Source organism: Canis lupus, chromosome 35 (assembly GCF_011100685.1).
Source record: "Canis lupus familiaris isolate Mischka breed German Shepherd chromosome 35, alternate assembly UU_Cfam_GSD_1.0, whole genome shotgun sequence".
Taxonomy (NCBI): domain Eukaryota; kingdom Metazoa; phylum Chordata; class Mammalia; order Carnivora; family Canidae; genus Canis; species Canis lupus.
This window is the reverse complement of record NC_049256.1, coordinates 22311438-22328400: the sequence shown is the minus strand read 5'-3', so window position 1 is coordinate 22328400 and position 16963 is coordinate 22311438. Positions and strand designations below refer to the sequence as shown.

Genomic DNA, 16963 nt, shown 5'->3' with positions numbered 1-16963 from the left:
CTTGCATACATTGAGCTTTCTCCTTATGAGCCTCAATTTCTTCCTTTTCTCACCAGATGTGTGAAAAGGCAGCGGATGCCAGTGCTCCAAGCAGAGTTTTCAAAAAGGTCAACTAGCATTCAGATTTATGCTGGTAAAATTCATTCCTTCTCTTTCAAAAATTTAATGAGAAAGGACAGCTTTGTGAAATGGAGGAGCAAGAACAATATTGCTTAAATAAATTGGAATTTGCACTTTGATTACCTTGCAGTTTCTGCCATGCTTTACTGGAAATGCTCCCTGGGGTGCAGGTTTTCTCAGGAGTGACATCATCTTGTGAAGCCATCCTCGCTATAATTATTTCCATCCATATTTGTAGAGCACACAGCAAGAACATTCGGTAAGGAATATTCAATGCATATAGGACAATTTAAAACTGTAGAGTCACCAGAAAGCCCCATTAAAAGGCAAATGATATATCTTTATGCATGCCTCTGACCCCAAAGGAGATATCTCATATTCATATTAGGAAAAAAAGAGTCTCTTTCAAACAATGAAACTCTGATACGAGCAAATATCCTATGCTGTGAAATAACAAACAACATTCACAGTTTTGGTTGCTTTTCTTGGAATGACACTTTTAAAAATTGTAATGTAGAGAAAGCAGACATCTCTTAGTTCACGTTGTCAAGTTTAAATCCTTTTGGAGTTTAGGCTCTGTCTATTCTAATACCAAGTGTTGGAGTTTTTAAATTTAATTCTTAGCAATCCTGCTGTCCCTTTTAGGGAAATTGTTCTTCTAGAATGTAGGTTTTTTAAACATTTTAATAAAAGTGAAAACACCAATATAAAAGTGTTAATTTTCTCAAAATCAAATAGCTCACTGAAAAAGATTCTTTTTGTGACAATTTAAGTAGTTTTTCTTAAAGTGAAAGCTGTAGATTGGCTTTCCTGACAATTTGCGATTTGTTGGGGCTGTTACCCATGGGAGAGACCACAGCCTCCCACTGCTGTGAGCTAAAAGGCATGGGCCAGGTTCTTTGTCTCCAGGAAAATAAAAGCTCCTACCATCTGCTCACTGAGGCTTTAAATGTAGAAAAACATGCACTTGATTCTGCAGTTAGTGACAAATTCATTCATTCATCCATTCATTCATTCATCCAACATAACTCAGGAAAAGGTGTGGAACATTGATTAAATTAAAAGGTTTACTTTGTAGAATGGAAATGTGTGTGTGTGTGTGTTTTTTTTTCTTCTAACTGCTGATTTCAGACCCGCTTTGTAAAAGTCCTATTTCCTGTACCCTAATGTCATCTCAATCATATTCTATCATTTGTCAACTATTATCAGTTACTTAAAAGTTCAAACTAGGGGCACCTGGGTTGCTCAGCGATTGAGCATCTGCCTTCGGCTTAGGACCCTGGGATCAAGTCTCTCATTGGGCTCCTGCAGAGTGCCTGCTTCTCCTGCTTATGTCTCTGTCTCTCTCTGTGTGTCTCCCATGAATAAATACATAAAATCTTAAAAAAAAAAAAAAAGACCAAACTAATTTAACTCAGTTTAGGGGCACCTGGTTGACTCTGTCAGTAGATTATCGGACTCTTGATCTCCGGGCTGTGAGTTCAAGCCCCGTATAGGGGTGGAATCTCCTTGACAAAATTTTAATTGAACTCAGTTTAAAACTTCAGTCCACAGCCTGTTTAAAGCTTTTTTTTTTTTTTCTCTCCTGGCCCAATGTGATTCAGCTCTGCAACCACAACTCACTTCCCTCTCCTCTCTCTTCTGGGGCCTGGTATCTCTGTGCTGTCCCACCAGAAGGATGATGGGACGAAAAGGACAAAAAGTCCTTAAATATGTCATCTTGAGACTGTTGCCAAGGTCAAGTGTAGCAGATAAATTGATACTTGCTGTCTCAGGAGGAAAACTTTGGGATCTGGATAGGTCCTGGGGAGGCGCTGTTCCCAACATGTTATGGGCAGCAGGGTGACCTTCCTCAACAGCCCCCTGTGGCTCCAGCCCCCTACAATACACCCGCAGCATAATAACATCAATTTTGGCTGTTCAAGGATTTTCTTTAACATATTGGTGGGTTTGTAATTTTACTTTGAATGATCACCTATCTTTTTTAATTTTTTAAAATATTTTATTTATTTATTCATGAGAAACACACAGAGAGAGGCAGAGACATAGGGAGAGGGAGAAGCAGGCTCCCTGACAGGGAGCCTGATGTGGGACTGGATCCCAGAACCCTGGGATCACACCCTGAACCACCCAGGTGCCCCGCGAATGATCATTTATTTGATAAAAACTCAAATGGTGAAATGGGGGCAGAATTACATATCCATGTAAGCCACATGCAACCCCCCATGTTTATGGGTCAGTATCACATATTCATCTAAGCCAATGGGCAAACATTCACCTACCACTCCTGATTTATGCCAAGGTGCAGAACCCACTGTTAGAGCCTCATCTGTCTGGATGTGAAATATTCCTGGGGCTGAGCCTACAGGGTTTCTAGTGAGCTTTCATTTCCACATGGCACAAAAGACATTAGTCAAGTTGACCTTGTAGGATAATGCTGTCAAATATATATTTTCACTATTCTCATATTTCTGGTTTCCTTGATTGAAATCTGGGATGGTAAGTGGTAGCAAGTGGTTCCAGTCCTCAAACTTAGGAACCAAAGTCTGACCTCGTTTGTAGCAAAATGAAATTTGTATTTTAAAATGTTTCGTATTTTCTATCGCTTGTAAGGGTGGCTTGCCCAACTCTGTAAGGAAAGCAGTTACACTGCCCTGACGCTGGAGGGTTTTCTTCTGGCCACTGTTAAGCTCCTGGAATGTCATCACAATCAGAGCTCACAATCAGAAACCAGAAATGCTGACTGTCATGGAAAACCATATTTCTGGGATTTGAGGAATGAGTCATTCTGGTCACTAAAAATAAAGCTCTGTTTGCCAGAAAAGAAACAGTTGACACTAAACAAGACTGCGAAATACTTTTTTTTTTTTTTTTAAGTGCAGGGGGAACATTAGATTTGGGTTAAAGACACGTGTTTTATAACATCACAACAATAAGCACTCACCTCCCTGTTTATAGAGAAACAGTTTGAAATAAGTCACTCACACCTGCAGCCTTCATAAATCTCAGCTCCTTCCACACACCTTGAAAGAAACTTAACACCTCTTTAAATATGCATTGTAAACAATATTGACCAGGAGGCGAATATAGAGACAGACGGTGGATAAGTGCTTGAGGATTTGGTTTAAATCGTTATACTCTCTTCATTTTTCAGAGGACATTAGATCAAAACTCATAATCCATCCTTAGAGCTCACTCAATAGCCCTCTTCCTAATTAATGCAAAAATATTCAAATGTTGAGCTTTTAAAAACTTTTCTGTGAAGTTATAAATGCGAATCTACAGCTTTCAGAAATTCTTTCTTATAAATTTCCAATGTAAATTTGTAACTTGCTACCACAAGGGGAAAAAAAAAAAAAGCTTTTACTATTATCGTCTTAGAAAGGAAGATGAAAGTATTTTATCATAAAGAAGGTTGGGGCTCTTAAAAAGTATTATTATTATTTTTTTGAAAACATATCTAAACACTTGCTGTTTTGCATGTGTAGAGAAATTTGTTCTTCTTGAGTAACAAGGCATAATTTTACATAAAAATACCTCTGTGGTTGATTCCCCCAAATTTCTCAATGAGCGTTTCCTGTGAGTGTTCTGAAAATGCCAGTAGAATCACTTGATAAGACTCAAGATAGAGCACAGCTGAGGCCAGAGTTGCTCACCAAGAAACATCAGGAGAACAGAATCTTGGCATCGTTGCAAACTACATGACATCTGATTGTTTCGCTTGGCTTCAAAAATTTTCCCGCATCCCCTTTTTCACTTTTCTTTATGACCTTTTTCCTTTCATTCCCTTTATCTTTAGCTTCAACTTCTGTTTATGATTACAACTGTTCATCAACTAAATAGGACTTCATAAGACCGATACTACTACAAAAACCTAAGAGTATATTTATGGGTGTAGTAGTAGAGTCTAATTAGGAAATATATTAATTACCTGTACTGTGCACATTTACGTTAAAAGGAAATCTGGCTCATTCCAGCTACATTTAAATTCCAGATGAAGATGCTAGCAAATGTAGGAGTAGATCAAGAAAGCTGAATCAAGTTTTATTTGTAATAGAAGAGCTCATAAAATGTATAGATGTTGTCCAAATTAAAATGTAAACAACTGATGAATGTTTCAGTGATTTTACCTTGTCTATCTTCCTCTTAAACTCTTAAATTTATGGAATAAAGTTACTAATTGAGGAGCACCTGGGTAGCTCAGCTGGTTAGGTGGCTGCCTTTGGCTCAGGTCATGATCCTGAGGTCCTAGGATGGAGCCCCGCACCAGGCTCCCTGCTCGTGGGGAGCTTCTTCCTCTCCCGCTTCCCCTGCTTGTGCTCTCTCTCTCCCTCTCTCTTTCACACACACTCTCTCTCAAACAAATAAAATCTTTTTTTAAAAAAGATTGAAGTTACTAATTGAGACGATCACAAGTTACCTCATACTGCCTAATGTGAGACATCCATTAATTTGCTACACATCAATGTTTCCTGGTTACACCACTAAAATGATTTTTCCTCTCTGAAATAGCATCCCTATTTTCAGAGAGTCCAGTTGTTATTGAGTATTGATACCTTCTCTAGAGACAAAAAAAAAAATAGCCCCTGAAAAGGGACCTTTGGTAAGGGGAAGCTATTTTACAAATGCAGGTGCTGCTCCCTTGGTAACTAGGGCAACCTCAAAAGAAGCCATAAAACTTTGTCTGCCTGAGAACTTTCCCGCGGGTGTGCAAGATTGGGCAATTCTCTAATGATTGATTTCCTTGGTAAAATAAAGTTGCTGTCTTTGAAACACCATAAACAATATTTTTCCATGGAATTATTTCTTTCTTTATTAATTTGTTAGGCCTTTATTCTGTGCCTACTAAAGCCCTAGCACACGTATTAGGTGTTCGGAATTTATTTCAGTTTATGGCTGTGCCAACTGTCTGAAATCTCAGAGACAGTGACCAACAGAGAGGAAGACCAGAAGATTCGTCTAATAGTTGATGCATTTTATCAAGCTTCAGGAGCACAGCAGGAAAGCAGGGCCTTTGGTGACTGACTGCATGTATAATGAGCAGGGCAGCAAGGTTAAAAAGACAGCCACACAGTTACAATGAATTCAGCAAACTACATCTCACTAACACATTGTGGTGTGTGTGTGAGTGTTTAATGTATGAATTCTGAGCTACCTTGAATCAGTACCAGGCTCCTTCTAATTACTAACAATGGCGAGTCTGCCCTCTCAGCTGCAGCTGGATGCCCCAGGCATCTTCATAGCAAAACCAACAAATGATTGGAATATTATGATTTAAACTCAAAACCAAAGCACAGTGGGAGATATTTTTTACCAGGCTGCTTGAAAGTCTTGTGTTGAGGGTTTGTGAGATCATATAAGACGCAGAAGGACAACACAAGGTCATATACATCCCATATACAAAGAATAAACTGGTTTTCTAATCCTTTTGCCAGAGCTCACAATCTGGAGAATGACATAGGATGGATAGTAGGGTCCCGTGCACATCGACCACACTAGTGACCTCAAGTGCCCTGCTATGGATAATGGCCATTAAGAAGAGGGGAGGTGGCAGCAGAAAGAATGGCCTCATGGACACAGGCTACGTCAATTATTTTTATGATATAATTCTTGGGGGGCATCTATTTATTTCAACAACCAAAACAGCTCTCCAAGTACAGCATGAAACACCCTGTCATTGACCAGATGTGCTATAGGGTTGATTTATTTTTCAAAATTGATGAATATGTAGTATCTATCTTGAACCCACACAATCAGGGGGGAAAAAAGGTTGAATATGCAGCTTCTGTAAAAGAAGTTTATCTTTGACTCTGTGAAAACAAATGTGGCAAGCTATGCCTCTGGTGGGAAGGTTTGGGGACCACTCTGTCTGCCATTTTTAACCTGTTCAGTATCATTTTTATTCAGCTTTGAGGGAATCTCTCGAATCAGAGATCATGGGGTGAGTACAATTAGAGGGACTCCTGCATGGTGTGATATAAGTGCTGGGGGTGGGGAGGAGACATGAGAAAGTAGAGTAAGTCTTGCGCTTGGGCTTTTTGTTCCAGAGTGAGCCCTGGGGATGTAAAATATCATTTTCACCATTCTCTCTCTTTTTAACTGATAGTATCAGAAATATTACAGAATATCTACACTGAGTTATGTCTGCTTGGCATTCAAACATTTATATCAGCGTGATTAAAATATAGTCAGGGTGCCCATTTCTCATGACAGCCATAAGAAATATGAGAAGGTAGACACTCAGCTCCCTCATTAATTGATGTGGTCCAAAGAACTCTCTTCTGCTTCAACCAAAGACCTTAATGTGGATTTCTTTCCCAAGGCTGTGACATTCAGACCTAGTGGCAAAGGCTGCTCACAGGTGAGCAATTGTTAGGAATACCAAATCAAGTAGAAATAGCAAAGCTATGCTTTGCTCTGTAGTGTCAAAGGGGGCTTTTAATGTATCCTAAGCTCATCTCTTTGTACATTCTGCACCATCATCTATCCCAGGCTTATATTGTTCATCTAAAAGACTAGCATTTCAAGGTAGGTTTTACAAAAATCCTGGATACCACAAGACCTCTCCTTGGGTGACTGGATAATATAGGACCCTGGAAACATATTGATTTATGTCTATTATAAATCCAGACTCTGCTCCTGTCACGAAGAAACAATTCAGGTCCTAGACCAGAAAAACAGAAATGGAGAAGGTTTTAAAGCCTAAAACGATCTAACTGTAGCTAGAAACTCAACCTACCTAGACGTATCCTTATGAAATCGAAGTAAAACCTTGATTTTGATCCTTACAACAGAAAGTTGTCTTTAGAATATTTCCCACCTGCACACACACACTTCCCTCCATGTACGCACTCCAGTAGGAACCACTCAGTTTATGTTCAGGGATGTTAGCTAGTGAAGACTGGGGTGGGGAACTGTTTGGGCCAATATACTGACCCTGCAAACCTTAAACTATAGGCATACAACAACAACATGCCCCATGGAGTTTCCATGAGGCTGTACTGGCATCCGACCTTTACCATAACCCACGTCTCCTATGTCTCCTATGAAACTAATCTCACCCGCGCACATGCTCTCTGGATACTGAGGTGTGCTGCCAACACCTGCCTACATTGTTATTCCATTAATTTCAGTTAATTAATAACAATGGGTGACTCTTTGTGAAGTGATCTGATAGGCATTGCTGGAGATCTGGGAAATTTCATGGCCTCTGTACTTTCTATTTGGGGAGAGAAAAAAAGCTGAAAAATGTTGAATAGCATAAAGATATAATCTCGGTCTATACCACGGTGTGAAAGATGCCACATGGATGTGTGTGACAGCTTGGCAAATAAGTGGAATTGAGCAATGGTTCTCATTTCAAGTATTAAAGTACTTGCATGTCTCTCTCTGCTGTGAAGTGTGATATATTATAAATAACATTATATATAGTATTAAAATGTAACTATTATAAATAATAAAGTATTTGAGTGTGTGGATTATTTAATTTTCATAAATATATTGATTCAAGGTCATCTTTGTAAAGATGCTGCTCTATTCACTTAGATTCTGATGTGATGGCTTGAGAGACAGGGGAAAAGGAGAGCCCCACGGGTACATGTACACTTGGCCACTGCCCTCACTGAGTGGTTTAACACAACACAATCCTTGCCGGCTACTCTCCAGCCCAGCTCACCCAGCTTTGTTTTTCCCTGTATCTTTTATAATCTTCTAACATACCATAGAATTTCCCTACTTATTAAATTTATTTTTCGGGCAGCCCAGGTGGCTCAGTGGTTTAGTGCCACCTTCAGCCCAGGATGTGATCCTGGAGACCCGCGATGGAGTCCCGCGTCGGGCTCCCTACATGGAGCCTGCTTCTTCCTCTGCCTGTGCCTCTGTCTCTCTCTTTCTCTGTGTCTCTCTTAAGTAAATAATTTAAAAATTTTTAAATTTATTTTTATTTGCCTCTCTCTCCCTGCTAAAATGGAAGCCTCAAGAAACCACGTTGATATAAATGTTTGAATGTATCTCAAGCCCCTGGAAGATCATCTGGCACACAGTAAGCACTCAATAAATGGGTGCTATTGGGGCACCTGGGTCGCTCAGTCAGTCGAGTGTCCGACTTTTGCTTTCAGCTCAGGTCATGATCTCAGGGTCCTGAGATGTAGCCCCTTGACGATCACTGTACCAAGTCACTCCTAGAATCCAGTGTCAGGCTCCCTGTCAGGCTCTGAGCTCAGCACAGAGTCTTCTTGGGATTCTCTCCCAATCCCTCTTCCCCTCCTCTGCTCGCTTGCACTCTCTCTCAAATAAATAAATAAGTAAATAAATAAATCCACACATACAGAGATGTTTACTGGCATGAAAGTCTCTGGGATTTTTTTTTTTTTTATGCCTTAAAAAGACTGAGAATCAGTAGCAGAGACAATGGTGCTATGAATTCACAGAAAACCAGAAACATTTTGTTGTTTTAAACACCTTAACATGAAGTGAGCCACAGACTTCCTTGGAGCCTTACAGTACACAAAATTTAATTTTCCTTTCTTGGCCATTTCTGTGTCAAATTCTGATATTAGCACATTCTGAAATTTCCATAGTATTCCTTCATTGTCTACTTATCTGTTTCTCCCCTAGAATATGAGCTTCATGAGGGTGGAGAGCTTGTCTGTCTTGTCACTGCTTTATTCCCAGTGCCCCCAGCAGGCCCCACTGCAATGCAGGTACACCGACTCATCTGTACCAAGAATGCTCTTCCCTCCAGCTCCCCCAACCCACTATCCAAAATGTGGGAGAGCAACGTTTTTATGAGGTTTTTAATAATTTAGCAGATTTTTAATTTTAAAAAAGAAACAAGTGACTCTCATACCATGTAATGCTGACTCTTGTCTTTTCCTATTTTTACTTTTATTTTAAAGAGATGTTCGAGGTCCTCTCCTCAAAGCATTCACTATCATCAGTACTTCTGTCCCAACATCAAAAAATGAGAGCAAGGACAATAAGGAAAGAATCGAAGTGGATGATGTGCAGGCTGAAAACCAGACACTCCTGAAGAGTGGCCCTCAAAGAAGCCACTGCATCCAGGGGAGAACCTGTGACTGATGAATCCTGAGCACCCAAAGAATCACAAGTGAGAGGGGACAGTGAGCACCCAAAGAATCACAAGTGAGTCAAGACAGTGTTCTTGACAAGTGAAGAACAGCAGGCAGTGAGAAAGGAGCCGAGCTGAACATATTTTTTAATGAAGTGTTAAGTAGATCACCAAGTGCGGTGGATAATGACTGCGATGAGAAGTCAGCCAGGGTGTGAAAAAAAAAAAAAAAAAAGCAAAATTAAGTGACACTTGGTAAATCACAGGAGGACGTGAGTCTTGACAGGGTTTCTGGAAAGAATGGTCAATCCCCTGTAACACTCCAGTGCCTTCTAGTAATCAAATTGGGCAGCTCATTAAAATTACGTGTGAACAGATAGGTACCTGGCAAAAAGGCAAGGGAGCCAAGAAATAGCTAGAACAATACAATTACTATTTCTAGCATTGGAAAAAAAAATCAGGTCTTAGGAGGTATTCGAGGAGGTGTACTTTAAAAAAATGCCCATTGGAAAACATTTGAGTGGCTCCTAGGGAAATAACAGGAACAATAAAAGCAGCCACAGGAGGGATGAGTCATGCCAAAGAGGAGGAATATTTAAAATTGGATATGTCTGTATAAAATAACTCCGCTAACAGTGGGGGAATTTAAAGAAGCTATCTGAAGAGCAATATGAGGAAATGGGAGAACAAAAGATCAGTTTCTGTCTGTGTATGGGCGGCTAAATATAGCACTGTCACGTACATCTCCACGAGGGAGATGCTTGGCATCTGGCAGAGGCCTCCAGTGTTTTCCTAAATCAAAATGTTAAGGTGGGCTCTGATGACCTCAAATGGGATGGTCGCTCTGGACTACGTTGCAGGGAAGGGAGCCTGTTTTGTGCTGGGTCCTGTGCTTGACATTTTAACATATATGAGCTCATTTGCTTTTCACAACAAACCTGTCACAGGAAAGTCATTATCACAACTTTTAGCTGAGGGAAACTGAGATCACGTGGCTCTTAAATCGCAAAGCCAAGAATTAAATCTGAGTTTGGATAGCTCCAAAGCCAGCTGCCACGAAGCTGATTCTTTCATTAAAGGAAGTTGATAATGAAGTATTATACTACGCAAGAGAAAAATGTAACTTGAGGAACCAGACATTGTGTTGAGTATGTGATTCAGATGGTGACTTTGGATGATTTGATTGACTTTCCTTGGGCTTCAGTCTTGCTGAAGTTTGTTATTTTATGAGAGCAACACCTACCTATATATGGTAACAAAATAATCTTATTTAATAACCAGGGCCCACACCTTTTAGAAAAAAAACACACACCCTTACAGTGTTTTACTCGGCATCACAGAATTCCACAAATTTCCCTCCGAGGACTGCAGTGAGAGTGGGGATGATTTAGTCATTCATCCATTTCTTTATTAACAACCATTTACTGAGAGCTTAGTATAAACCGGGCACTTTGGTGGCTCTTAGAATAAGTAAAATGGTCACACTTCCTGTCTCCATAGAGTATAGAGACGAGTGAGTGATACAAACCAGTAAAGGGATCTTACTGTTTTACTGAGCATAGGGGAGCAGAGTAGATGTTGTTATGGGAAATCCAGGGTCTTGTCCAACATTGGAGCAAAACCTAATTCTGATGTAGTAATTTAGGGAAAGCTTCATCAGGGAAAGAGGAAATGCAGCTGTTCGTTTTCTGGGCAGAAAGAAGAGCTTGTCTCCAAGTGGTAAAAAAACAAGAGAGACAAGGGCACTCACCAAATGACCCACAGTCCTCAGGCACGGACCACACACCAGGGCAGGAAGCAGGTGAAGCTTGTTTTTCACTGGTCCCCATGCCAAAGATTTGACCATTCCATGATGAGGAGTGCCCTGGACCAACAGATGCCTCAAGCTGCCCCAGGCCATCTGGAGCCCTTTGCTGCGATCTCTTCTGTGTGCTCTCCAGCAATTCTCAAGACCATTTCAGTGAAGTTGAAGTTTATGTGTAAAATCAAACTGCAAAGAGAAAATCGCCTGCTGTCAGAATTACTCTAGGAAACCACTTAGGAGGTCTCTATTTTAAAGATCTTAAAGTCTAATACAGTCAATTTTTCCACCAAGAGTGGGAAACATAAGTGTTTCTATGCAAGCCAGATAGTTGGCTTGTGAGATTGGGGCCATATTGTGTAGTGAACAGATCCTGTTCCTTTAAATATATTCCCTTCTGAGAACTCTCTATATACCAAGTGAGGCATCTATATCACAAAAGGCTGAAGGAATGGCAGATCCAAGTTCTTCTTGGCATACTCACACTTTATTGTTGTATATATTTTGGGCTGAAGGGTTAATACAGGCTCCCATCTGAAGAAGGCAGCAACCAGTATGCTCCCTTGCCTACCTGGGCACCCAGGCGTTATGAAAATGGGGGACGTAAAATCTGCACATGTCATTAGTGAACAGGTCAGTTTACCCTGCTTCCCTGATAGGGTCAGAACGTGTTCAACTTCACATGTGACTTTTATTCTAGAACCATGATTATAAGGATATCTGACAGCAGACTTTGAAGCATTTAGACTATATCTACTGTGTGCTTATAATGGGGATAAAATATCAATGACACATATTTCTTTCTCCTCCATTTAGTGGGAAACCAAAAAAAACGAACAGGAAATTAGAATACAGTCAGTGTGAGCATGGAGCACTACAGGAGGAACACATGGGGTGTCTCTTCCCTTGAGTGGTTGGCCAGGTCCAGAAGAGGGGGGCGGTGTTTTCCAAATGCAAAGAGCAGCATGTGTGCACAGCATGTGTAGCAGAAGCTTCTCTTTGACAAACGTGTTGACAATGAATGAATAGAAAATGCCCTATGTGCCCTGAATATCTACTATATTCCCAGGAAACAAAAAACAGAGGTAGAGACCGCAGAGAAGGATCAGCACCTTTGGTGAGAATTTGCAGGACAGGTTGAGAGCTAAAAGACAGACACAAAATTTACAACCGTCAGTGGCAAAAGTCGCTTGCCAAAGTGACGTAATCAGTGACGTTTGTGTAAAATATCAAATGCTTGGAAAGCCTTACTGAAGCCCGTATGCTAAATGCATCTGCAGATCACTGACAACATGCTGAGCATGCATTTGCATGGAACACTTAAACAAGATCTTCCGAACACTCATGAACACCTTTGGGTACCTCCAACACCGCATCGGCAAAAGGCCCAGCAGTTCTCTCTGTTCAGCAAGGTAACTAGTTATTGATCAGTAATTTTGTCACTGAGGCACATGTGTTTCAGAAGAAGACAAAACCATACAAAGAAACAAGGCCCTGGAATTACCGAGAAACCAAAAACATTTTACAAAATAGCATCGTTTTCAGTACACGCACACACACACATAAGAAACATTTCTTGACCACAAAAGCATACAAATAGGGTCTGCTACGTCAGAGAAGAGGACTGAGAATACAGATTTTCCACATTTCCCTTTATTTATTGAGTCTCAATTGTGTTTGCTAATTCCTTGTGTCATTGTTCAGAGATACCCTTAGTTGGATTATCATTTTCACTACCATATTATAGTTGCCGGGAAGGCAAATGTATGCGAGGCTTCCTAATAAACATCAACTTTTTTCTATCCCCAACATTAGAAACAAAAAAAGAAGAAAGAGATAATACAAAGAGACTCAAATGGTCATAATTTCATTTTCTATCTTTCAGGTTATTGAATCATTTCAGAAGATGTGCCTCCATAAAAACCTTATCAAAATCACACGCTTGCCTGTGGCAAATATACCAATCTATATTTGAATTTCCCATAGTCACATACTTCTTGAAAAATAGGGAATGTGCAATTGTCCTCATCATTTCACCAAGTCCTTTAATGACAAAACAATTGTCAGGTACCCCGGATTTTTTTTTATATACCCACTAGCAGCGTTTGCTAATACATTCTTTGCACATACAAATTTCTAAATGTTCAAAATAGTAGAGAAAAATAAGTACTCCCATTTTGTTCAATAGGAAGGTCTTGTTTACTAGGAACCCATAAACTATAAAAGACCAAAGCATCTGTAACCTTTGAATCTTGGCTCAACTCACTAGTTGTCTCACCTTGGTAAAATACTTAGCACCTCTGAACCTCAGCTCTCCCAGCTTTTAAACAGAGGATAGTAGGTACCTAACTGGGTAGTTGTGTAATAAAGACATTGTGTGTAGAGCATTAATTAGCTGCTCTCATGATTAGTTGTTATTAATCTTAAAAGAGCAGTTTTGTGAATTTCTGACTTCCTAGTTAGTGCTTTTTTTGAATGTGTAATTCAAGGGACAAAGCTTAGGCTGGGACCAGCAAAACTTGTATTTGACTCCTGAGGGTCCTGTGAAGTATAAGAAAAGCCATTTCACCTTCTCTGAACCAAGCTGTTTCCAATGGAAAATTTGACTATCAATGTCTACCTTCCCAGATTATTACAAAGATTGAATGAGGTCATTCTTCTCAGCACCTGGTCAACATTCATTGAATAGTAAGTTCTAGTATAGATATGACTGCAATAGTGGCAGCTGAAAAACAAGGAGTCATCCTGATATAATGCCTTGGAGGAAAATAATATCTCGTACAGGGCTGGAAAATAGGGTTGTCTTTAGTTGCCAACCGTGCTGGTTGGGAAGGGCCTGGCGCGTTCTACGAAAAGGACTCCAGTATTTACTAAGCCTCCACATGCATGCAGTGTTGACAAATACCTGGAAACCAGCATGTGATCATCATTAAGGATATTTAAATATCCTCAGATATATGCACAAAACCACTGAAGAAAACAAAATATTCTGCGGACATGACATATTTTAAGAACTGGAAATACAAAGCAAGGGCCTTTTATCAGGAGAGTAGTGATGAGATCTGGGAGGGCAATCACAACAATTAAAGGAAGGATCCATCCTCTTACCCTCCTTCTGCTCTAAATCTGTTGTCTGATAAAGCAAGCAGAGTATTAGAAACCCAGTTATAGTCCTAAGGGGGTCACCATTCAAACATTTTAAGTTGACGTCTTTCCATTGGTCCTACACAGCGTGGGGAGACTACTACAGATGGTGTAGAGACGTTGAAATAAGGAAGCTTTATTGGGGCGGGGTTTCTAAAATATCCCTGTACCTTACAAACGATTGCCTTTATCACAGGATGTACAGAAGGTAGGAGGGGCATTAACGTTAATGGCCAATTCTTAAGGAACCAAAGGAACAGACCTGAGATTTGTTGAATCAACAGGTTTTATTTCCTGGAACTGAAATAGTTCAGTTCTCAACTTCCAAAGCTAGTCAACAATTTTTCATCAGAGCCCATGGGAGAGGGGCAGGGGTAAGGAGACAACAGGGGAAAGGCACATAGAGAGGCTCCAGGAGAGGCTGGGAGGGGGCACTCACTTCCCTCTCCTCAGGAAGTTACATTTCAGGTCTGGTGACAATGCTGAGGGGGCCAGAGTGCGGAAGGTGGATGGGAAATGGCACTGCCCGGGGAACACCAAAGCCTTAGCTACAAAAAGAAAGTCATCGAATCCCAAACAGAAAGGGAACCTCCTAGTCCATCTCTGAAATGGAGTTAACAACGGCAGAGCTGAGAGCGGACTGAAGGCATAGCTGAGGGTAGTTTTCATTTGTCAAAAAAAAAAAAAAAAAAGAGAATCTTTTCATTAAAACAAAGTTTCCCAAACTATGTGCCTTTTCCACCTGAGTGACATATATGACTGACTGCGGGGTGGCCTTGAGGCTGTGGACGAGGGAGAGGGGTGGCCAGGCGTCGTCCCAGAACATCCCCTATAGCCCCAGAGATCTAAACAGGGGACAGGTGTGCCTCACCACTTCCATCCAGAGAGCGGGGGCAAAGCTAATCCTCCCCATGTCACCAACAACTGGGAAGCTCCCACATTACTGGATGAAAAATGACAAATCCCAGAACTCCCAAAAGGGACTCAGAAAGGAGGGAGGCCCTCCCCCAGAAGCTGTCCCACTTTCGGTGCATCTGAGCAGCTGGGGTAAGAGGCAGCAGGGGGCGCGGGCAGGAGCCCCGGGGGCTGCTCCCCACCAGCACCACCGGGCCCTGCAAGTCACCCCGCAAGTCCCCCGCCGCTCCGTATCCCCGATTCCAACGCAGACGTCCAGAATGCCGGCGGAGGGAGAGGCGGGTGTCTGCCAGGCCCCAACTGAAGCCTTGGGAAACAGTTCCGGGCCGGCAGGGGCTCGGCGGGCGCCCCTCATCCCGGGGGCTGGAGGCCCTGACCCAGATCACAGGGTGTGGGGAGCACAGAGCTGGGGGCCGGGCGCCCGCCTCTGCAGGTCAACCCCGGGCCGGGGGTGGAGGAGAGCGGGTGGGGGAGGGGGAGGGGGTGGGGGAGGGGGAGGCGTCCCAGTTCGCAGGCCGCGGCCGGTTTCCCCAGTACCCGGCAGGCCGCGGCTGGAGCGGGGCGGGGGCTCTTCCAGGAAGTGGGGGCTACGGGCTGGGGCTGTCGCGCTCTCCCCGCCGCTGCTGCTGCTCGGCGCCCCGGGGCTCCTGCTCCCGCTCCTGCTCCTGCGGCCGCGGCTGCGGCTCCCGCTCCGGCTCGGCCTCCCGGGGACGTTTCGGGGCGCCCTCCGGCAGCTCCCCCGCGCTCCTCTTGGCCCGCGCCTGCTCGGCCCGCTGCAGCTGCTCCTCCCGCTGCAGCTGCTCCTCCCGCTGCAGCTGCTCCTCCCGCTGCAGCTGCTCCTCCCGCTGCAGCTGCTCCTCCCGCTGCAGCTCCTCCTCCCGCTGCAGCTGCTCCTCCCGCTGCTGCTGCTCCTCCTCGGCCCCCACGTCGCCGCGCGGCTGCCCCGCCTGCGGCCCGGCCCCTGCGCCCGCGCTGGCCGCCCCCCGCTGCTCCTGGGGGGCCGGCGGGTCGGCGGCGGCCCGGACCGAGGGGTTGTTCTCGATCTCCCACAGCCCCTCGCTGAAGCCCCTCCTCTTGCTGGGCTTGCCGAACTTCTCCTTGGACTCCTCGTAGGGGAACAGGTGCTTGGGGCCCAGGAAGGCCGTCTCGTGGGTCCCGAAGAAGAACACCTGGTAGCGGTTGGGCTCGGCCAGGTGCTCGACCCGGGCCGGCCAGTGGGCGTAGCCCTTCAGCTTGGCGAACACCAGGTCGCCGCTCTCGTACTTGCGCCGGCAGCACCGCGACATGGCGAGGCTGCGCACCCGGCCTCGGCGGAGGCCCTGGCCCGGTGGAGGCCCCGGCGGAGGCCCCGGCCCGGTGGAGGCCCCGGCGACGCCCGGAACGCCGGCGGGTGGCGGCCGCTGGGCTGGGCACGCGCCCTCCCCTCGCCCCCGCCCCCGGCCCCCTCCCCGCCGCCTTCCCCCCTCCCGGGCCCCGCGCACGCCCCGCACCCCCGCACCCCCGCACCCCGGAGGGTTCCAGCGCGCACACGGCATCATCTCCGAGGCCCCGCTGTGCACGCCGCGATTTCTAGAATGATGGAGCCCATAGCTCGGCCACCCGGTGGCCCGGTGCCCCTCGATCCCCAGGGTCCCCGGGCCACGAGGACTATGTGGTGCGCGGTGAGCCAGAGGGGCCCGGGAGGGGGTGAGATGGGCCGGTGTGGTTGGCGCAACTAGGTGACTCGGTGCACCCAGATGTGGGTGAGACCAGTCACAGGCTAGTGCAAACTCGAGGTGTCCGTGCGGGTGCGTCCGGCCTACTCGGGGCAGCAAACCACTCTGGCCTCAGGAGCCTCTGGTGGCCTGGTTGGGTCAGTGGTTTCATTGGGTTTTTCTGATTTCTTTGAGGCTTGACCCTGAGGCCTCCTCCAG

The 16963-nt window shown here is 44.2% G+C and overlaps 1 protein-coding gene across 1 annotated transcript; it reads right to left on the bottom strand.

The window, feature by feature from the left end:
- Nucleotides 1-14403: 14403 nt before the first annotated feature.
- Nucleotides 14404-16422, bottom strand: HDGFL1 (HDGF like 1). Its single transcript, XM_038583963.1, has one exon. It carries the CDS (start codon nt 16334-16336, stop codon nt 15638-15640), a length of 699 nt encoding a protein of 232 aa, XP_038439891.1. The 5' UTR covers nt 16337-16422; the 3' UTR covers nt 14404-15637.
- Between the last annotated feature and the right edge of the window lie 541 nt (nt 16423-16963).

Bases quoted from the DNA above. Each gene is read 5' to 3' on its own strand.
- HDGFL1 (XM_038583963.1), bottom strand. From the start codon at position 16,336: ATGTCGCGGTGCTGCCGGCGCAAGTACGAGAGCGGCGACCTGGTGTTC.